A 24,211-nucleotide genomic window follows, 5' to 3' on the forward strand; every position below is an offset into this window, starting at 1 on the left:
GTTTTGTTGCCATTGTCACAGTAATGAGTGTAGTTCTCACTCTATTAGTTCCCAAGAGAGCTGCTTGTTTAAAAACAACAACAAAAAAAAAAAAAACAGCCTGGCACCTCCCTCCTCCCCCTCTCTTGCTTCCTCTCTTGTCCTGTGATCTCTGCACATGGCAGCTCCCCTTCAATTTCTGCCATGAGTGGAAACAGCCTGAGGCCTCACCAGAAGCAGACGCTGGTGCCATGCTTCTTGTGTCTGCAGAACTGTGAGCCAAACAAACCTCTTTTCTTTACAAATTACCCAGCGTCTGGTATTCCTTTATAGCAACACCAAATAAACTAAGACAAGAAGTAAAACAAGACTTTTTTCCCTGTTATAGTTTTCAGCAGCTCTCATCTCATAAGAAACTTCATGATACTGTGTTCACTTAAGTGACTTCAAAGGCAGGAAAGAATGACTTACATTTTGAAACTAAGTAATCAAAAAGAGTATTAAATAATGACATGGACACTTGAAAATGAAAATGACAATTTGAAAAATAAATCTGGTTTTTCATCAAGAAAATTCTCATTTCAACAGTCACAATATTGAGAACAGAACTGAGCTTTTCTTATGAAGTCAGCTTTACAAGTAACTACTGAATTGTCTTTAATGAACCCATGCAGAACTATCAAACTTACTTATTTTGACATATTAAGTTGCCTTATTTTCACGCAAGTACTTAATCCCTCTTGGTGGCTCTCATGAGTCTTGCGATGCTAGTTGATTTCAATTAAAGATTTACTTAACTAAATTGTCTAAATCAATGGTTACCTGATGAGGATAGAAATTCATCACCATAATGAGTATGAACTAAATCTTATAAGGTTTTAAGCTAGCGAGGAATACTTCAGTATAACTGTTTCTTTACCCATCAAGAGAACATTTAAAATGAAAATATTATTTTAGCTTTATAAGAATAAAATGAAAATATTATCTTAGATTTGATTCTATGATTTATAAATACTCAAGATATGATTGTTGTGGTTGTTTTAAATGTTACTTTCATCTTCCCAAACTCCCCATTTGAAAGGAAAAAAAATTATTTGACAAGTACAATAAAATTGCTAGAAATACTTTCCCCTAAAGTATAAATTAAGAATATGACTACATAATACATTTTTAAACCATTAATTATAGAAGTTGTTCTTACTGAAATTTAATGACTTACTCTTTACATTGCAAGCTTAATATGAACAGGAGCAATTTTATTGCAGAAAAAAGTATAGTCACGATATGTACAAAACTAAAAATGTTAACTCAGAAATCCCAACATGTGACCTACAGAAATTATGAGATGACAAATGTGTGTTTTCTTATGCCATTAAGTGTGCAATGATTGTGATGCAGCATAGAAAACGAATACACTAGGATACATTTATACCCTTATGCTAAGGCACCAATACTCCTCATCTCCATTGCATCTCACAATAAGCTTATGAGCCAAGTGCTACTGTTTCTACATTATAAATGAAACCAACATGATGCAGACACATAAAACAACGTGACCAAAAATGCACAACTGATGGAACTGAACTGTCTAAACTCCAAAACCTCACCAGCATGTTTATTCTGCCTTTCTTTTTTTAATTTTCTGAGACAGAGTCTCGCTCTGTCGCCCAGGCTGGAGTGCAGTGGCGCAATCTCGGCTCACTGCAAGCTTCGCCTCCCGGGTTCACGCCATTCTCCTGCCTCAGCCTCTCCGAGTAGCTGGGACTACAGGCGCCCGTCACCACGCCCGGCTAATTTTTTGTATTTTTAGTAGAGACGGGGTTTCACCGTGGTCTCGATCTCCTGACCTCGTGATCTGCTCGCCTCGGCCTCCCAAAGTGCTGGGATTACAAGTGTGAGCCACCACACCCGGCGCGATTCTGCCTTTCTAATAAAAACATTTTCACTTAAATTGGGGACAAAAAATTACATATTAATTTGCATTCATTTGTACCTATCATGACATATTCATTTGTACCTATCGTGACATATTCATTTGTACCTATCATGCATAGTCACTTGTACCTGAGCTTCATAGAGAGCAAATTTGGAGGTGGCCACAGACAAGTTCTCTTCGTTATTATAATACAGCCATTTGCATGGACCAAAGCAGTGCTCATGGTCTTTATGCCTGGACCCTCATCAATACTGGTTAGCCTGGGAAACCAATGGGGCTGGGGTTTCAGGTGTTTTAGACATTTCCTTGGTGACACAGTTCCTTAGTGACCCAGGTGAAAGGATTTGTCTGTGCTCAAAGGCACTAGGACCGTTCAAAGTCAGCTGCCATGCCAGCATTTGGGGAGGTGGAAGCAGAATATTCTATGCCAGTATATCGCAACCTTATACACAGAATACTTACTATAAATTAGGGCCAATTATCAAGATACAAACAAATCTAAACACACATATATATATATATTACTACTCTCTTACTTGAATCTTCAGGAATGTTGAATTTTTCTTTGTCATCTTCCAAGAGTTCGTTAACTCTGGGCAAATTAATGAACATATTAGAATCGCTAAGGAATGACGCTTGGTCCTTGCAAACCATCTTCATCACAAACTGGAAAGAACCAAAAGCTGAACTTCTGGCCTGGACATTTTGTGAAACCTGAGAAAATAAGAAGACTCAATTGCAATTACATAGTGACTTAAAACAATTCCTTCACACACTTCTGAAAGTCTAGTTCCTTCCTCCACTGAATGTACAAGATATTCAACAAGTCAAAAGAATGGAATGTCTGCTTTAGAGTTTTCTGTCCTTGGGATACCATTTGAAACACTACGGTAATTTTTCTGGCCAACATACCTGGTAGAAGAGAGAAATGTCATACACACACACACACACACACACACACACACACACACGTCCTATTTGTCCAGTAATAAATTATTAATCCATAAAATATCACTAATTCAGACTAATTACTAGTCTTAATGTGTGTCTATGCTACCGAGATATCCAGATATTTTATAGCTATACTAATTATCTATCACATGATGAACTTACATTCTGTCTCCAAGGCAGTTCTGAGAACATTGTTATCTTGCTCCTCATCCTGCATGACCAACCCTAAAAATTCCACATTCCTCCTCATTCATGCCCAGTCAGTTCCATCTCAAGCAAAAAGAGTTCAAGCAAAACCTAATATCAAGCCACTAAACTAAATCAAGCTTATGTTTGCATTTGCAGTAAATGATCTGTAACTTGTAAGCCAATTATTTATAAGTAAATAAATTTTTTAAGGTTTTTGAAAGCAATTTACTCTCTGAATTAAGTTAAACAGGCCCTTGAAATCTCATCTGTGCAATAATTGAGTTAGTAATTTCTTTCGTTATAGATAATGCATGTACTATCCCAATCTCCACACTGGTGGAATGTGGATCAACAATGTCAGTTTCATGCAGTTTTTAGAGAGATGCCAGGCCTTATTCTATGTTATGCTGTTGCTTCCAGAGATATGAAAAGGTACTTCCATTCCTGTATTTTGCGTCTAATGCAAATTTTAGATGTGGGAAGATAAAGGCAAAAAGGCAAATACAAAGAAGGGGCAAATTTGAATATTTCCCTAGGGACAAAGATGAAGCACACACCTGTTGAAAGTCCAGCATTTCTAGCAAGGCAGTGATTTTAAATGCGTGAAGAAACTCAGGAAGATACTCAAAGATGTGCTGGGCTTTGGCAAGCAAGGAGCTGAGACTGGAAATTACATCCAGCAAGGAGTTGAGCAAGCCATTTGCTTCAGAAGGCATCAGAGTCTAAAGGACAAAACAAAAACAAAACAAAACAACATGAAATAACCAACACTGTATTTTTACACTCACAGGCATCTTTCGAGCTGTGAAAACTTGTTTATTTGATTTTATTCTCTCTTGAACTTCAGAGACGCCTTTGCGGTACCATATGAAAGTTCTCTTCATTACAGTATATATAGCTCAGGTGTTTTGGAGCACACTGAATTGCGCTAGCATTGTTAAAATGTAAACTAGAAACAAATGTGATCTATCATTAAAATTCAAATCATTTGCCAAATATTTCTTTGTATCTTTGAGGTGACCAAGGTGAAAATTTGAGAAGAGGCTCAAAATATGAGCAGTCCTTATATGTGAAGCAATTTACATTTACCTACTGCTTTACAGTATTCATAGCATTCACACATCTTCTCAGTCCTCCTAATACCTTGGGGATGTGCATTATACTGTTCGTTTTGTGGATGAGAAAACTGGGGCTTGAGGAGATTAAAAGTCTTCCTGAAGTCTAACAGTTAGAAGGGTTCAGGGATGTGAATTTAACCTGGATTCTTTAAAAATGTCAGTGCCCTTTGAAGCTTACTTATGCTATCATCAACTGAAATGCTCTGTATTTTACGTGGTTTTTTTTTTTTTTTTTTTTTTTGCATATTCTCAGTTCTACACTGGAGGCAAGGCTTTTCTTCTGTCTTGATCATTTATATAGCTACTGGGAATAAAATAGCAACAGGAAATATTAGTTGCTCGATAAATATTTGTTGGATGAATAGATAAATGCGGAAATGCCAGCTCTTCGCACAGAACAGGGAAAATCACAGCTAATTTCCACTGTCTGTCATTTGCATATTGAATTTTCTGTTTTCCAGGCTGGGGCACAGGAACCCAGTTGTCACTGCTTCTTATTTTTGCTCATTAGTGTTCTAGCTGTTAGCTCTGCAGATGACTTCCAGGGCTCCAGGATCACAGCTCCATCCTTCACAGAGGCACTCTGCTTATAATGACGGAGTTCTATCCATTCATACTATAGAGACAACTCTAGCAGGAGAAATGGTGCGTAGCTTTTGTCACTTTTTCTACACATCCTTCTAATTATAGCTGCCCTTTAAAAAAAGTGGCACACAGTGACCGGCCCCTGACTTATGGTGGGGAGTGACAGGGATCCAGCGCAGCTCCAACAGACCAGATTGATGTGCCGAATTAATATAGAAAATTGTGCTTTGCTGAAGGCTTCAGAAATTCATTGTCAGCTGAGTGAATCAGAAAGTACATGGACTTGGGAATGAGCTGCACCTGCTCGTGGCCCTCACCTGGAGGTCGGGCTGCCCTAACATCCTGAACAATATCTTGTATTTAATCAACTTTCATAGAGCCCTTCATATAGAAGGTACCTGATAAATAAGAGCTGTTGTTATTAATGATGATGTCATTTTCATTGTGTCTGGGAGACTGAATCCAACCCACTATCTTATCCTTCAAAGGCATCTCGGTACAGATGATGGCCCTTGTCGCAGTAATTATGTGGGCCTCTACAAGCACTTATTTCAAATCGGGGACCTTTGTGCACATAACAAAGTGGCCACTAAAGTATCATCGTGCCAATGGGAGCTCTGTTTCCCACAAGGCACACTGTAAAGTTGGAAGAGAGGCTGTGGTAAGCAAATGCAGAGCTAAACCATAAGCATGTTAGTGAGAAATATGAATTCCACCAAGATAGAGGTGGGTTTGCAAATATGGGGACGCAAGAAATGTTTATCCTCCTCCTTATGGGTTTAAAATGTAATCATTCTGAAAACAAATATTTGTTCTTGGAGTGTGTGTGTGTGTGTGTGTGTGTGTGTGTGTGTGTGTTCATTCCAACATTTACCCCCTGGACTCTTGAAGTAATAGAAACTAAGGAAATCATGCGTGGCTGAAATGGCAAATCTACCCTTTGCTGACTATAAAACTGTTCACCCAGACTCAGGGTGCCTACAGCCACCTTACCATACTACAAACCCTGCAGCCTCTCTAATGAATCCAGAGGTTGTGAAATACTTTCCTAAAGGGAAAACAACGGTACTTGGAGCAAGATTAGTGCCTAAGGGTAGGAGGGGAAGCTTCTGGAAACTTAAGTAAAGATTCAAACAGTAGAGGCCAAAAGGAGGGGAAGCTTCTGGAAGGGGCAACTTGAGAGCAGTGAGCTGTGGTTGGGAACTGGGTTGCCCCTACACGGGTTCTGGGCCTGTCTGGAACGTGCTGGGCCTGGGCTTGTCCTCACTTCCCAGTCTCCACTCTCTCCTGCAGACTTCATCGTCTTTAGCCTCCTCCAGCCCCTCCCTGCCCTCACACTGCTGCTTGTCAGAGGATCGTGCTTGTCAGAGCTGGCACACTCAGGGGATTGGGCTTCCTGTGCTGCCCACCCCTCCATATTCTCTCCACGGCAGGCCCTGGCAGAGCTGGATGCTTCCTGCTGACTGATAGAGCCACCGTGCAGGGAGCAGCACCTAACTTGGGCCGCTCAGCAGTGGACCATGCACAATCCCTGCCTCTTCAAACATGCTCCAAGGAGGTGGCCCTTACAAAGGAGAGAACACCTGGCATTAGGAAGCGGTGCTGTGTTGTTGCAGTGGGTCCTTCCACAACGAGCATGGAGATCACCACCAACTCTGTCCCAGTGCCCTGACAAGTGTTTCCAAGGGCCCCCTGAATGGTCTCCTGAACATCCCTTTATTACAACAAAGTCTTCTTGAGCCCCACCCTGGATTCAGCAAACAGGTGACACCACAGGCTGGTGGAGACCACTGCAGAGTGGCCGGGTACTGGTCTCCCACTGCTGCACCCCTAGGACTACTCTACTTATCTGTAGCCACCACAGCAGAGTCCTGCAGAGGACCGCCCCCAGCCAGCATGCTCCCCATACCTTGTAAATGAAAGCTCGCACATCCAGGTTTCGACTCAGCAATACAATCAGAGGATACACTTTTGACCCTGGCAGGCTACAGAGTTCCTTCGTCGCTATCCAAGATTTTTCCCCTTCGGGAAATGTCAGCAGGAGATGAAGGATTTCCTGATCACACTTTCCAGACAGAGCGACGGTGAGGGCACTGAAGAGAACCTGTTTCAAAGCACAGAGATTAGAGGTGAGTATACCTATGACGTCATGTGCTTCACCACCTCAGACCGGAGCTTCATTGGCAGGGAGTCGCCCAAGAGTGGATTTCCCAACTCCGGGGACTGACCTGCAGATGCGGGGAGCCCGAACTGTGGTTCGATTCTCAACATTTTGATGGAAATGTTTCTGAAGTGTGCACATCATTCTCTGACTTCTTACAAAATTTGCCCTCGCTTGAGGTCTTTGGATCACCCTTCTGAAACTCTGTCCCTCTGCTCTCTGCGAGGTTCACTCTGAATGCCCACCAAGCCCCACACCCTCCAATGCCACCCCGACGACACATAGTTAGCATCTGTGTCTTGTTTGTCTGATATTAAGTCTTACCCTTGGCTTTCAGTTTATCAGCTTCCACTTTTCACTGTCATCAGTGTGAAGCTGATATTTTTGGCCTCCTTCATTTTTCGATTGAAAACAGGATTACCAAGCTTGTTACATATTTTTTTAAAGCTAGTAAACTCAGAAGGAGGCACTGAGGACAACTTGTATTAGTCTCTAGTTTATTACTATCATGCATCGCAATTAAAGGCTTTGACACACCTCTTCATTTGGGTATGCTTTTCAGTTAAGGACATTTGTGATATGCCAAATTACAAAGCGAAATAAAACAAAAACCATACTTCCTGCTCCATGTTTTTGCTCCTGATGGGTATGACTGCTGTGAAACATTCAAGCCAATTGAGTCCGAAGTGCACGAACCCATGTGAAGAGGAACCATGCGCACTGAATAAGAGCACAGAGAACTCAACAGATGCCATAAAATGTCCCCAAAATACAGTAAGATATAGATAATGGTGTAGCAGTCAGGGTCCTCCAGAGAAACAGAACCAATAGAATGTGTGTGTGTGTGTGTATGTGTGTGTGTGCAGTCATGTGTCTCATAATGACAAGGATACATTTGGGAAATGCACCATTGGGTAATTGTTTAATTGTGTGAACATGATAGTGTGCACTTACAGCATCCTAGATGATACAGCCTACTACATACCTAGGCTATAGGGTACGGTCTATTGCTCCTAGACTACAAACCTGTACAGTGTGTCACTGTACTGAATCCTGTAGGCAGCTGTCACACAGTGGTAAGTATTTGTGTGGCTGAACATATCTAAACATAGAAAAGGTACAGTAAAAATACAGTAGTATAATCTCATGGGACCACTATCCTATATGGGGTCCATTGTTGACCAAAATATTGCTGTCTGGTACATGATGACAAGCCGCATATATGGTGGTAGTCCCATAAGATTATAATGGAGATGAAAAATAAGATTATAATGGAGATGAAAAAATTCCTATCTTCTAGTGACATTAGCCATTGTAGTGTTGTAGCCTGGCATATTATTCAAGTGTCTGTGGCAGTGCCGGCGTAAACAAACCTGCTGTACTCCCATTCATAGCAAAAGTATCACACATACAATTATGTACAGTACATAATAGTGACAAGGATAATAAATGACTATATTACTGGTTTGTGTACTAACTATACTATATTATCATTATTTTAGAGTATACTCTTTCTAGTTATTAAAAAAAATTTTAACTGTAAAACAGCCACAGGCAAGTCCCTCAGGAGGTATCCAGAAGAAGACATTGTTATCACAGGAGATGACAGCTCTATGCATGTTATTGCCCCTGAAGACCTCCCAGTGAAATAAGCTGTGGAGGTGGAAGACAGTGGTATTCATGATCCTGACCTGATGTAGGCCTAGGCTAGACTGTGTGTTTGTGCCTTAATTTTTAATAATACGATTTTAAAAGTTAAAAGTAAAAAAACTTAAAATAGAAAAAAGCTTATAGAATAAGGACACAAAGGAAAACAATTGTACAGCTGTGCAATGTATTTGTGTTTTAATATAAGTGTTATCACTGAAGAGTCCAAAAGTTTTTTAAAATTTTAAAGTTTCGGCAGGGCGCAGTGGCTCACACCTATAATCCCAGTACTTTGGGAGGCCAAGGCAGGCAGATTGCCTGAGGTCAGGAGTTTGAGACCAGTCTGGTCAACATGGTGAAACCCTGTCTCTACTTATAATACAAAAAAAAAAATTAGGTGTGGTGGCGTGCACCTGTAATTCCAGCTGCTTGGGAGGCTGAGGCAGGGGAATTGCTTGAACCAAGGAGGTGGAGCTCTCAGTGAGCCGAGATCGTGCCACTGCACTCCAGCCTGGGCAACAGAGCAAGACTCTGTCTTAAAAAAAAAAATTAAAGTTTATAAAGTAAAAAACGTTACAGTAAGCTAAGGTTAATCTATGATCGAAGAAAGAAATTTTTTTTTATAAATGTAGAAACACACAATGTTTATTGAGTCTACAGTGGTGTACAGGCATGTCCTAGGCCTTCACATTCGCTTGCTACTCACTTACTGACTCACCCAGAGCAACTTCAGTCCTGTAGCTTTATTCCTGCCAAGCACCCCATACAGGCATACCATTTTATTTATCTTTTATACCATATTTTTCAGTACCTTTTCTATGTTTAGAACAGGTATCGTAAAATATGTTCTTGTGTTTTCTAAGTTTTGATATAGAAATACTTACCACGATGTTATAATTGCCTACAGTATTCAGTAGAGTAATCTGCTGTACAGGTTTGTAGCCTAGGAGCAACAGGCCGTACCATATAGCCTAGGTGTGTAATAAGCTGTACCAGCTAGGTTTGTCTAAGTACATGCTATAATGTTCACATAATGATGATATCACCTAATGATGCATTTCTCAGAATGAATCCCAGTCATTAAGTGACACATAGCATACATACATGGAGAGAGATTTATTTTAAGGAATTGGCTCATGCAAATGTGGGGGCTGGCAAGCCCAAAATCTGCAGGGTGGGCCGGCGGATTCGGGACCCAGGAAGGAGCTGACATTGCAGCTCACATCTGCAGGCTACCTGAAGACGGAACTTACTCTTCCTTGGGGGACTTTCTTGCTTTTTTTGCCTTCAACTGGTTGGATAAGGCTGACTCACATTATGGCCAGTAATCTTCTTTACTCAAAGTCTACTGATTTAACTGTTAATGTCATCTAAAAAATACCTGCACAGGGACATTTAGAATATTTAGTTTGAACAAATGTCTGAGTACTGCAGCCTAACCAAGTTGACAAACAAAATTAATCATCAACAATGGCTATGATACTCTAGTATGCTAGTGTGCATTTTGAGTCTTTAAGAAAGAATATTAAGTATTTTCATCACTAATTTACCAAGAAGAACTTTTTTCACATAGGACTGGCATTGTGCAGACACACGTTGGTGAAATTTTCCTTAATGCCACTGTTTTCAATCATGCTGTCTCTGGACAAAGGGGAAGCTCTCAGGAGGAGGTTGGGAGCAGAATATAGGCATCTACCCTTTGCTTTCACAAGAGGAGCCTCTCTTTGATCCGTCCCACAAAATAGGCTTTTGCATGACACTATTCCTGAAAATGGGCCTCATCCAAACCCCCAATTCAGGGGAATCGCCCTGGCTTTTCATGGGCATCAACCCAAGCTGGCCCAATGAGAGTCCTTTCTGCATTTGCCATAGAACATTTGTCTTAATTGCTTTCTAGCATGTCACACAGTGGTCCCCATGCAAGATCATATTTAATACGTTTTTTAGAGTGTAGTCCCAGGACAAAAAATATTTGTCCTGAAATTTTTTACATCTCTTTTTACCAAATAGAGAGGATCCCACACCCTGTCGTGTGGAAGCTCCGCAGTCACAATGCACAGAAGCCACAGCCCCAGCAGCACATTTGCTCCCTCTGCTTTCCCTTGGTTTTCCAAATATTACTATTTATCTTTTAAAGATTGTATTGCGTTCGTTGTTCCTGTTTGAGAGTAGATAGGAGGGGAGGAAGATTAGAAAAACAAAGACTACACTGAGTTGTGCTTGATTGGAAACATCTTGTGTGATTTCTATTCAAAGTAAAACAGGCACCTTTTATCTCAGGCTTTGCATAGGCTAATGCTGCAAATTATCAGAAACAGAATGCCAAGTTCCTGCTGATTTTCCTGTGTGTCCGTGTTTGGCTTGGAAAGCTGTAAGGGGGCTGAGGATCCAGGGCGATGCCTCTCTGCCCTGCGAGCCTGGCTCATACACACTTGGCCACTTAGATAATTATGTGAGTACTTATGTGATTTAAAAATGACAATGATCCTTAGGAGAGGCAATTGCATTTTTAGCAAGAGCTTTGTTTATTGGACATCTGCCGAAACCCAAATCGCATTCAGAGGAGAGCACCAGAGATGGCCTCCATGTTTCCCAGCTGCTCATTGTAGACTCAGAGGTTGGGAAAGCATGGCAGGAAAAGCTGCCCTCAGCTCAGCTGTGACCGGAAGGGAAACACGGACAATGATTCGAGGGAACTGGAGATGATGGGGAGAGAGAGTCTGCCAAGTTAGAATTTGTAAGACAAGACAATGAAAGGAGGGCAGGTATTTAAAAATAGGCCCTACGCCCTTCAGAGAGGAGCAGTGTGGCTCTCTGCCACTGGGGACCTATTTGAGCTCCGAGCTGCTCACAGGATAAAGAGGCAAGTATAAGAGATGAGCATCGGAGGGCAGGGGAAGGCTGCGAGAACCTGTCCAGAAGGACTGAAGCCACACTGTGGCAAGGTGGTGGATCCTGACTCCAGCTCTTACTGTCTGACTTCCTGAAAGCTGCTTAACATCTACACACTTCAGTTTCTTTGTCTATACAACCAGGGATGACAATAAAAGACAAAGGACTCCAAAGAGTTGTTTAATTCTCCAAAGAGAATTAAATGAGATGTAAAGCATTCAGCTCAGGGGTAGTGTATATAAGTGCTCAAAAATGACAATACTACTAAGAAGCCTATCAGTCACTACCAGCAAAAGCACAGTTTTGACTTACAGGGTATTTAAGGGAAAAGATGAATAAGAATTAGGTGGGTTTATTGATTAAGGATGATGATTACACTAAAGAGAACTAATTAATTCCTTCTTGGTTTTCATATTCCTAAAGAGAACCATCTTCACACTGGAAGAGTAAAACAGGATGCCTAAGAGGTCTGTGGATAAGCATCCTGGCAGCTGGCCTCTAGGGCAGTGCCAATGGTGTCCTTGCCCAGTAAGGCAGGCATCATCTGGCTGCAGTTCCTTGTTTTCTCAAATTTTATTTTAGGTTTACAGGGTACGTGCAGGTTTGTTGCATGGGTAAATTGTGTGTTGCTGAGGTTTGGTATATGAACCATCACATCACCCAGGTAGTGAGCATAGTGCCCAATAGGTGGTTTTTCAACTCGTTTTCCCCCTCCCATCCTCCCCATCTGGTAGTCCCTCTCTAGCAGTCCCCCATGTCTATTGTTCCATCACTGATCATTAGAGAAATGCAAGTCAAAACCACAAGGAGATCCTATCTCACACCAGTCAGAAAGGCTATTATTAAAAAGTCAAAAAATAAAAGATGTTTGTGAGATTGTAGAAAAAGGGAACATTTATACACTGTTGGTGGGAATGTAAATTAGCTCAGCCACTATGGAAAGCAGTGTGGGGATTTCTCAAAGAACTTAAAGAGAACTACTATTCAGCCTGGCTGTAGTTCTGCAGTGAGGCCATGGCTGCTGTCTGGCCACCCTCTCCACCACCTTCTCTGTCTCCATTTCCAGTTCCCTCTCTCCCTGTTCCCTCTTCATGCCTTCAGAAGGAGTGACAGTTCTACTGTCTACAGTTTTTAAGAAGTCGTGATGGAAATAAAAACTATCCAGGTTTTATTTTGTAAAGTAGACTTTAGAAATTACTAATAGATAATAATGTCAATTCTTGAAGAATTCTGATCATGGATTATCCAAAAGATTATGTGTAAGCCCTTGAAGAAAAAGAAAATTGCTGGAAACCATGTCAATACAGTCATGATCAACGAGCCATGTCAATATAAAGTCATTTTCTTTTAACGATGAAATTATTAGGCTAATAAATTACCAAGACACCCCAGACAGACATGTTGCAACTGATTTAAAAGCCCAAACAAATAAATAGGTGTTAGGTGATACCTTCCTATGCCATGGTAATCTTTCTGCACTAATGACTTGGATGAAAATATAAAAGATACTCTCATCTTTTGGTGACTGATGAAGGTGAGAGAAAAAAATGATACTTTGCAAATTAAAGTATCAGAATTTGATATTAAAAAAACATCTTGAGAATAGGAACAGCTCCGGTCTACAGCTCCCAGCGTGAGCGATGAAGAAGACGGCTGATTTCTGCATTTCCATCTAAGGTATGGGTTCATCTCACCAGGGAGTGCCAGACAGTGGGCGCAGGACAGTGGGTGCAGCGCACCATGGGCTAGACGAAGCAGGGCAAGGCATTGCCTCACTCGGGAAGTGCAAGGGGTCAGGGAGTTCCCTTTCCTAGTCAAAGAAAGGGGTGACAGACGGCACCTGGAAAATCGGGTCACGCCCACCCTAATACTGCGCTTTTCCGACAGGCTTAAAAAACGGCACACTGGGAGATTATATCCAGCATCTGACTCGGAGGGTCCTATGCCCACGGAGTCTCGCTGATTGCTAGCACAGCAGTCTGAGATTAAACAGCAAGGCGGCAGCGAGGCTGGGGGAGGGGCGCCCACCATTGCCCAGGCTTGATTAGGTAAACAAAGCAGCCAGGAAGCTCAAACTGGGTGGAGCCCACCACAGCTCAAGGAGGACTGCCTGCCTCTGTAGGCTCCACCTCCAGGGGCAGGGCACAGACAAACAAAAAGACAGCAGTAACCTCTGCAGACTTAAATGTCCCTGTCTGACAGCTTTGAAGAGAGTAGTGGTTCTCCCAGCAAGCAGCTGGAGATCTGAGAACAAGCAGACTGCCTCCTCAAGTGGATCCGTGACCCCTGAGCAGCCTAACTGGGAGGCACCCCCCAGTAGGGGCAGACTGACACCACACATAGCCAGGTACTCCTCTGAGACAAAACTTCCAGAGGAACGATCAGGCAGCAGCATTCGCGTTTCACGAAAAATCTGCTGTTCTGCAGCCACCCCTGCTGACATCCAGGCAAACAGCATCTGGAGTGGACCTCTAGCAAACTCCAACAGACCTGCAGCTGAGGGTCCTGTCTGTTATAAGGAAAACTAACAAACAGAAAGGACATCCACGCCAAAAACCCATCTGTACATCACCATCATCAAAGAACAAAAGTAGATAAAACCACAAAGATGGGGAAAAAACAGAGCAGAAAAACTGGAAACTCTAAAAACCAGAGTGCCTCTCCTCCTCCAAAGGAATGCAGTTCCTCACCAGCAACGGAACAAATCTGGACGGAGAATGACTTTGACGAGTTGAGAGAAGAAGGCTTCAGATGACCAAACTACTCCGAGCTACAGGAGGAAATTCAAGCCAAAGGCAAAGAAGTTAAAAACTTTGAAAAAGAATCAGACCAATGTATAACTAGAATAACCAATACAGAGAAGTGCTTAAAGGAGCTGATGGAGCTGAAAGCCAAGGCTCAAGAACTACGTGAGGAATGCAGAAGCCTCAGGAGCTGATGCAATCAACTGGAAGAAAGGGTATCAGCGATGGAAGATGAAATGAATGAAATGAAGCGAGAAGGGAAGTTTAAAGAAAAAAGAATAAAAGGAAACAAACAAAGCCTCCAAGAAATATGGGACTATGTGAAAAGACCAAATCTACGTCTGATTGGTGTACCTGAAAGTGACGGGGAGAATGGAACCAAGTTGGAAAACGCTCTGCAGGATATTATCCAGGAGAACTTCCCCAATCTAGCAAGGCAGGCCAACATTCAGATTCAGGAAATACAGAGAATGCCACAAAGATACTCCTCGAGAAGAGCAACTCCAAGACACATAATTGTCAGATTCACCAAAGTTGAAATGAAGGAAAAAATGTTAAGAGCAGCCAGAGAGAAACTCGGGTTACCCACAAAGGGAAGCCCATCAGACTAACAGCTGATCTCTCGGCAGAAACTCTACAAGCCAGAAGAGAGTGGGGGCTAATATTCAACATTCTTAAAGAAAAGAATTTTCAACCCAGAATTTCATATCCAGCCAAACTAAGCTTCATAAGTGAAGGGGAAATAAAATACCTTACAGACAAGCAAATGCTGAGAGATGTTGTCACCACCAGGCCTGCCCTAACAGAGCTCCTGAAGGAAGCACTAAACATGGAAAGGAACAACTGGTACCAGCCACTGCAAAATCATGCCAAATTGTAAAGACTATCGAGGCTAGGAAGAAACTGCATCAACTAACGAGCAAAATAACCAGCTATCATCATAATGATGGGATCAAATTCACACATAACAATATTAACTTTAAATGTAAATGGACTAAATGCTCCAGTTAAAAGACACAGACTGGCAAATTGGATAAAGAGTCAAGACCCATCAGTGTGCAGTATTCAGGAAACACATCTCACGTGCAGAGACACACATAGGCTCAAAATAAAAGGATGGAGGAAGATCTACCAAGCAAATGGAAAACAAAAAAAGGCAGGGGTTGCAATCCTAGTCTCTGATAAAACAAACTTTAAACCAACAAAGATCAAAAGAGACAAGGCCATTACATAATGGTAAAGGGATCAATTCAACAAGAAGAGCTAACTATCCTAAATATATATGCACCTAATACAGGAGCACCCAGATTCATAAAGCAAGTCCTGAGTGACCTACAAAGAGACTTAGACTCCCACACAATAATAATGGGAGACTTTAACACCCCACTGTCAACATTAGACAGATCAACGAGACAGAAAGTTAACAAGGATACCCAGGAATTGAACTCAGCTCTGCACCAAGAGGACCTAACAGACATCTACAGAACTCTCCACCCCAACTAACAGTATATACATTTTTTTCAGCACCATACCACACCTATTCCAAAATTGACCACATAGTTGGAAGTAAAGCACTCCTCAGCAAATGTAAAAGAACAGAAATTATAACAAACTGTCTCTCAGACCACAGTGCAATCAAACTAGAGCTCAGGATTAAGAAACTCACTCAAAACCACTCAACTACATGGAAACTGTACAACCTGCTCCTGAAGGAATACTGGGTACATAACGAAATGAAGGCGAAAATAAAGATGTTCTTTGAAACCAACGAGAACAAAGAAACAACATACCAGAATCTCTGGGACACATTCAAAGCAGTGTGTAGAGGGAAATTTATAGCACTAAATTCCCACAAGAGAAAGCAAGAAAGATCCAAAATTGACACCCTAACCTCACAATTAAAAGAACTAGAAAAGCAAGAGCAAACACATTCAAAAGCTAGCAGAAGGCTAGAAATAACTAAAATCAGAGCAGAACTGAAGGAAATAGAGACACAAAAAGCCCTTCAAAAAAATTAATGAATCCAGGAGCCGGTTTTTTGAAAAGATCAACAAAATTGATAGACCGCTAGCAAGATTAATAAAGAAGAAAAGAGAGAAGAATCAAATAGATGCAATAAAAACTGATAAAGGGGATATCACCACCAATCCCACAGAAATACAAACTACCATCAGAGAATACTACAAACACCTCTATGCAAATAAACTAGAAAATCTAGAAGAAATGGATAAATTCCTCGACATATACACCCTCCCAAGACTAAACCAGGAAGAAGTTGAATCTCTGAATAGACCAATAACAGGCTCTGAAATTGTGGCAATAATCAATAGCTTACCAACCAAAAAGAGTCCAGGACCAGACGGATTCACAGCCGAATTCTACCAGAGGTACAAGGAGGAACTGGTACCATTCCTTCTGAAACTACTCCAATCGATAGAAAAAGAGGGAATCCTCCCTAACTCATTTTATGAGGCCAGCATCATCCTGATACCAAAGCCGGGCAGAGACACAACCAAAAAAGAGAATTTTAGACCAATATCCTTGATGAACATTGATGCAAAAATCCTCAATAAAATACTGGCAAACCGAATCCAGCAGCACATCAAAAAGCTTATTCACCATGATCAAGTGGGCTTCATCCCTGGGATGCAAGGCTGGTTCAACATACGCAAATCAATAAATGTAATCCAGCATATGAACAGAACCAAAGACAAAAATCACATGATTATCTCAATAGATGCAGAAAACGCCTTTGACAAAATTCATCAACGCTTCATGCTAAAAACTCTCAATTAATTAGGTATTGATGGGACATATCTCAAAATAATAAGAGCTATCTATGACAAACCCACAGCCAATATCATACTGAATGAGCAAAAACCGGAAGCATTCTCTTTGAAAACTGGCACAAGACAGGGATGCCCTCCTTCACCACTCCTATTCAACATAGTGTTGGAAGTTCTGGCCAGGGCAATTAGGCAGAAGAAGGAAATAAAGGGTATTTAATTAGGAAAAGAGGAAGTCAAATTGTCCCTGTTTGCAGATGACATGATTGTATATCTAGAAAACCCCACTGTCTCAGCCCAAAATCTCCTTAAGCTGATAAGCAACTTCAGCAAAGTCTCAGGATACAAAATCAACGTACAAAAATCACAAGCATTCTTATACACCAATAACAGACAAACAGAGAGCCAAATCATGAGTGAACTCCCATTCACAATTGCTTCAAAGAGAATAAAATACCTAGGAATCCAAGTTAAAAGGGATGTGAAAGACCTCTTCAAGGAGAACTACAAACCACTGCTCAATGAAATAAAAGAAGATACAAACAAATGGAAGAACATTCCATGCTCATGGGTTGGAAGAATCAATATCGTGAAAATGGCCATACTGCCCAAGGTAATTTATAGATTCAATGCCATCCCCATCAAGCTACCAATGACTTTCTTCACACAGTTGGAAAAAACTACTTTAAAGTTCATATGGAACCAAAAAAGAGCCTGCATCGCCAAGTCAATTCTAACCCAAAAGAACAAAGCTGGAGGCATCACTCTACCTGACTTCAAACTATACTACAAGGCTACAGTAACCAAAACAGCATGGTACTGGTACCAAAACAGAGATATAGATCAATGGAACAGAACAGAGCCCTCAGAAATAATGCCACATATCTACAACTATCTGATCTTTGACAAACCTGACAAAAACAAGCAATGGGGAAAGGATTCCCTATTTAATAAATGGTGCTGGGAAAACTGGCTAGCCATATGGAGAAAGCTGAAACTGGATCCCTTCCTTACACCTTATACAAAAATTAATTCAAGATGGATTAAAGACTTACATGTTAGACCTAAAACCATAAAAACCCCAGAAGAAAACCTAGGCAATACCATTCAGGACATAGACATGGGCAAGGGCTTCATGTCTAAAACACCAACAGCAATGGCAATAAAAGCCAAAATTGACAAATGGGATCTAATTAAACTAAAGAGCTTCTGCACAGCAAAAGAAACTACCATCAGGGTGAACAGGCAACCTAGAAAATGAGAGAAAATTTTCGCAACCTACTCATCTGACAAAGGGCTGATATCCAGAATCTACAATGAACTCAAACAAATTTACAAGAAAAAAACAAACAACCCCATCCAAAAGTGGGCGAAGGACATGAACAGACACTTCTCAAAAGAAGACATTTATGCAGCCAAAAAACACATGAAAAAAGGTTCATCATCACTGGCCATCAGAGAAATGCAAATCAAAACCACAATGAGATACCATCTCACATCAGTTAGAATGGCCATCCTTAAAAAGTCAGGAAACAACAGGTGCTGGAGAGGATGTGGAGAAATAGGAACACTTTTACACTGTTGGTGGGACTGTAAACTAGTTCAACCATTGTGGAAGTCAGTGTGGGGATTCCTCAGGGATCTAGAACTAGAAATACCATTTGACCCAGCCATCCCATTACTGGGTATATACCCAAAGGACAATAAATCATGCTGCTATAAAGACACATGCACACGTATGTTTATTGTGGCACTATTCACAATAGCAAAGACTTGGAACCAACCCAAATGTCCAACAATGATAGACTGGATTAAGAAAATGTGGCACATATACACCATGGAATACTATGCAGCCATAAAAAAAATGATGAGTTCATGTCCTTTGTAGGGACATGGATGAAACTGGAAATCATCATTCTCAGTAAACTATCACAAGATCAAAAAACCAAACACCGCATGTTCTCACTCATAGGTGGGAATTGAACAATGAGAACACATGGACACAGGAAGGGGAACATCACACTCCAGGGACTGTTGTGGGGTGGGGGTAGGGGGGAGGGATAGCATTAGGAGATACACCTAATGCTAAATGATGAGTTAATGGGTGCAACACACCAACATGGCACATGGATACATATGTAACAAACCTGCACATTGTGCACATGTACCCTAAAACTTAAAGTACAATAATAAAATAAAAATAAATAAATAAATAAAATAATAAAAAAATAAAAAACACCTTGAAAGAATATCCAATTAACCAAAACAGCATGGTACTGGCACAAAAACAGACATATAGACCTATGGAACTAATAGAAAATAGAGTCCAGAAATAAGGCCGTAAACCTATAACTATCTGATCTTTGACAAACCTGACAAAAACAAGCAATAGGGAAAGGATTCCCTATTCAATAAATGGTGCTGAGATAATTGGCTAGCCATGTGCAGAAGATTGAAACTGAGCTTCTTCCTTATGCTATACAAAAATCAACTCAGGATGTGTTAAAGGTTTAAATGTAAAACCCAAAACTGTAAAAACCCTGGAAGACAACCAAGGTAATACTATTCTGGACATAGGAATGGGCCAAGACTTCATGATGAAGATGCCAGAAGCAATCTCAAGAAAAGCAAAAACTGAAAAATGGGACCTAATTAAACTAAAAAGCTTACACGCAGCAAAGGAAACTATCAATAGAGCAAACAGACAATCTACATAATGGGAGGTTTTGCAAACTATGCATCTGACAAAGGTCTAATATCCAGTATCTATAAAGAACTTGAAAAAATTTACCAGAAAAAAACAAACAACCTCATTAAAAAGTGGGCAAAGGACATGAACAGACACTTTTCAGAAGAAAACATACATACAGCCAACAAGCATATGAAAAAAATCTCAATATCATTAGAGACATGCAAATCAAAACCACAATGAGATACCATCTCACACCAATTAGAATAATTATTACTAAAAAGTCAAAAAGTAACCGATTCTGATGAGGTTGCAGAGAAAAGGGAACATTTATACACTCCTGGTGAGAATGTAAATTAGTTCAACCATTGTAGAAACCAGTGCGACGATTCCTCAAAGAATTAAAAAGAGAACTACCATTTGACCCATTACTGGATATATACCCAAAGGAATATAAATCATTCTGCCATAAAGATACCTGCACATGTATGTTCATTGCAGCACTACTCACAATAGCAAAGACATGAAACCAACCTAAATGCCCATCAAGGGCAAACTGGATAAAGAAAATGTGGTACATATACACCATGGAATACTATGCAGCCATAAAAAGAACAAGGTCACGTCCTTTGGAGGGACATGGATGGACCTGGAGGCCATTATCGTCAGCAATCGAATACAAGAAGAGAAAACCAAATACCGCAAATTCTCACATATAAGTTGGAGCTAAATAATGAGAACACATGGATACAAAGAGGGGAACAAAGCACACTGGGGCCTATTTGAGGGTGGAGGTTGGAAGGAGGGAGAGAATCAGAAAAAAAAACTATTGGATACTAGGCTTAATACCTAGGTGATGAAATAATCTGTACTACAAACCCCCTGACACGAGTTTGCCTATATAAAAACCAGCACATGCACCCCAAGCCTAAAATAAAAGTTTAATTTTTAAAAATAAAAAGGAAAAAATATTTTGCCAAAACTAGCAAGAAGCATTTTTGCAGAGATCAATGCCAATTGGGGAATTAAGGTTTAAAAATATTTACATAAGTGCAAGTAGAAGAAGAGGAAACCCATCAGCAAGCAGTAATTTTCTTCGAACTATTAATTTATAATAAATTGAAGCAATAACATCATGTGATGGAAGAATAACACAGTTCAAGTTCAAAGACCTGGGTTTGATTTCAGGCCCTCTCCCAGCTGTGACTTCCACAGCACCACATTCATCTGTGAAAGAAGAGAAATGCCCTGCTCAGAGGGAGTTAAATGAGACACAAATGCCCTTAGCACAATATTCATTTCTCAGAATTCCTAATGAGCAAATAAGGTAATGTGGCTTTCATAAACCTAAGAAACGCTAGCTGACTTAATGGAGGTAGAGTAGCTGGAATTTCACTTTATTTTAGTGAGTGTTTAATGAGAACCTACCACATTTACTGAGAATACTCTGGTAAGACAACAAATCAAAGAAAGGAAAACTCCTACTCTAAGAGCACCAGAGAATGAGATGGTGGTGGATGGGTGTGTGCACTTCATTCTGTGAATCCTGGATTACAAGGACCGTAAACCCCAATCTCATGATGTGGTGACAGAGCCAGACAAGCAGTCTAGGGCCTAGGAAGGACTCTCTCTAGAATGAGACACTGCACACGACAGATGGTGTCTTCCAGGAAACTTCAGGCCAAAATTCTCATGATCCCAGAAACCCATAACTCTAGTCACACATTAATTATTTTTTGTCTTCAGAGAAAGAAAAAAAAAAAAGAATGAGTAGATTTTGACCAGTGTCTGCTCTGAAATGAGTTTCACCAAGAACTATCTGTTGGAGCTTTCCAGGAAACAAACTTCATGTATTAAAACAAATGGAATGTGTAATGTTTCTAAACTCCTAAGAGGAATCTCTCCCTCTCCATAAATTATGCCCAGCAGCTCTGTTAATGACGCAACCAACAGAACCAGCTCCCAGGACCGGCCCCAAGTGAGATAAGGAAATTTGACCAGATTCACCAAACTCAATCATTTCTGCTCAAAAGCAGCAGAAAAAAAAATTCAGAATACCTTTCCATTTGAAGGAGCCTCCCAGAAGAGATCAGAACTTTCAGGGAATGCCCTCTCCCTTCCTCCTTAAGATTTGTGGGGCGGGGAGAACGAATCCACTGAGGATTGTGAAAAAATATTCATCTTCCAAGCAAAAGTCCTCTGAACTCTGCCCAATTGTTTATCACAGAAAATAAAGGGGCAGAGGGCCAACTTTTGATTGCTCTCTCAATCTATTTGGGTCCTGACACTTTGACCTCATTGCTAATTTTAATTTTAAAAGAATAAAAATTTGGCCCAACACAAAGAAGGAAGTCATTGTTGATTTGAACATGTGCCTAAAACATAGGAACACAGCATAAAGTGGATGGGTGCTTCACAGGGCAGGTGGACAGGATCCAAGCCCAGGACAGAAGGCTGAGCTAGATGGGCTCCAGTGTCCAGCAAGCCCCTGTGATTTGTGGTTTTAATTGGGTGATGCTGATATTAGAGAATCGAGCTCTGCAAGAAAAAGAAAATTCCCATGGGTGGGTGCCCATGGCAGGTTCTCTGCAGCCAGGGAAGAGGGCAGGAAAGAAAAATGAGATGGTATCCATGCATCTGCTGCCTTTGCCTCCTTCTGCTCACTCCTGTCTCTGGTCTTTTGACAGGAATGTCCCCAGCTCTGTGACTCTCACATAGCTCTTTATATGCACATCATCATTCCAGTCTGACGTCCATCTTCACTGATTCAGGGAGGCTTCCGGACCACCTGTCCTCATTGTTGTGTTCTATTTGCATCATAGAACTTTCTGGTCTCTTAACACTGACCTTCATTTGTTTGCATATTTACTGTGTCATCCCCCATAGAACACTGGCTCCCTTGGAGCACGGGCTTTGAGCCCAAGTTTTTGAGACCATGCCTATCATGCAGAAACATCCTAAGTGAATAAAGGAAGAAATGAATGAATGAAGATTTCTGCAATTTTGCCAGGGCTTTAGCACCACTGAAGAGTATTCCCTGCAGGCCACCAACAGCCTGGACTAAGAATCTGATGTGATTATTTGCAAACTGACTAAAGCTATGGTAGAGAAGCCCAGGAAGAAAGATAAGAAAAGGATACGAGAAATAATATGGTGCTGCTGAAAACCTGACAATCTAGAAAAAACAAGTATCCAAAGTGTCACCTCCTAGCCTAACGTGAATTCCTTGCCTAGGATCTGCAGATACACGTGCATTTATGGATATACTTAACCATCAAAGCAAATAATCTCATTACTTATTTGAAATGCAAGAATGCAACTTTTTAAATACTCCTCCCAATTACTTAACTTTCCAGCTGTTTAGGCAATCATAATGATTCATACTGACAAAGAGGTAGAGAAAGATACACAGAGTGCAAAAAAAGCACTGCAGAACCATCTACACAAGACAATATCACATTATCACAGGAGCCTTCTCTGTGCACAGCCCTCCCATAATAGAACAGCAGTGACACCCAGTGGCCACTTGTTTCATCAGTCAGTGGTCATCAAAAATAGTTGAGCCCAAACCCAAAAAGTACCATAAAACTAAATTTGAAAGGAACCCCAGAAGTTAGCTAATCTGACCCTGGTCTTAAAACATTCCCAGGTAGCTACTCCGATTACTCCAACCACTGCTTCTTTCCCCTGTTACTCATTTCAATAACTAAAGATTTTAAACCAAAAATCTTCATTGTTTCTCTATAAGGCATCATGCGAGGTAGGGAAGAGACAATTTCAGCACTGCACCCTGCTTTCTTTGGCTCTTGCATGTTTAATAAGCTGAAATTGACATTTTTCCTTGAAGATAAATACTAAGTGCCTTATTATAAGTAACTTCGTGACACTGTCATTTGAATTTTGGTCTCCCAGCTTCTAATCTCTTTTTAATTTAGATTAATTCTTCATTAGTCCACCCGGCAAGCTTGCAATAAGCCCCAAATAACCAGAATTGACATGAAATTAAACGTGTGCTGGGACCCAGTTGATGGTCAATTGCAACGTTCACTTATGAGTCAGCTCCACGGTTACTACTTCTGGAAGGTTCCCTGTACAGGAAGGTAAAACCCCAACTAGAAGTGCTGAAAGCTGTCTCAGAAAATCTCCTGCTAAGGATCCAGGTGATATCTGCTGTGGACAACATGAGATGTCCCCGTTCTCCTTTTCCACAGATAAACCATACCCCACGTGGCCCATATGTGTTACTCATCCCTTGGTTTGTTGCAATAGCTCTGTGATAGTTTTCTCACATTTTTCAGCGTGGAGATGATACAGGCTGCCATTACTCATTTGCTTTCACAGCAATTCACTACGGTAGCACACAGTCAGACTGTGCCCAGTCACTGTCCACTCAGAGGAAGTCATAGTTGATTCTTAGATATTTTTAGCTGTTTTTTGGTTTTGGGTATTTTAAGAATTTTGCAACAGCTGTTGAACCAAGCAGAGACCCTTCCCAGGTGTCTTGCATCAGGGCTGGAAATCAACAGAATAAATA

General features: G+C 40.9%; 1 protein-coding gene across 1 annotated transcript in view; it reads right to left on the reverse strand.

Annotated features, from left to right (window-relative positions):
- ABCA13 (ATP binding cassette subfamily A member 13) overlaps nucleotides 1-24,211 on the reverse strand; it is a 489,071-nt gene that overhangs the window by 342,788 nt on the left and 122,072 nt on the right. Inside the window, exons 24-26 of the mRNA XM_030795834.1 lie at nucleotides 6,668-6,862; nucleotides 3,613-3,777; nucleotides 2,452-2,629 (exon numbers count right to left, since the gene is read on the reverse strand). Coding sequence (XP_030651694.1) covers nucleotides 2,452-2,629; nucleotides 3,613-3,777; nucleotides 6,668-6,862 — 538 coding nt within the window. The remainder of the gene's footprint in view (nucleotides 1-2,451; nucleotides 2,630-3,612; nucleotides 3,778-6,667; nucleotides 6,863-24,211) is intronic.

The sequence above is a fragment of the Nomascus leucogenys genome, chromosome 17, assembly GCF_006542625.1.
Source record: "Nomascus leucogenys isolate Asia chromosome 17, Asia_NLE_v1, whole genome shotgun sequence".
Taxonomy (NCBI): Eukaryota; Metazoa; Chordata; class Mammalia; order Primates; family Hylobatidae; genus Nomascus; species Nomascus leucogenys.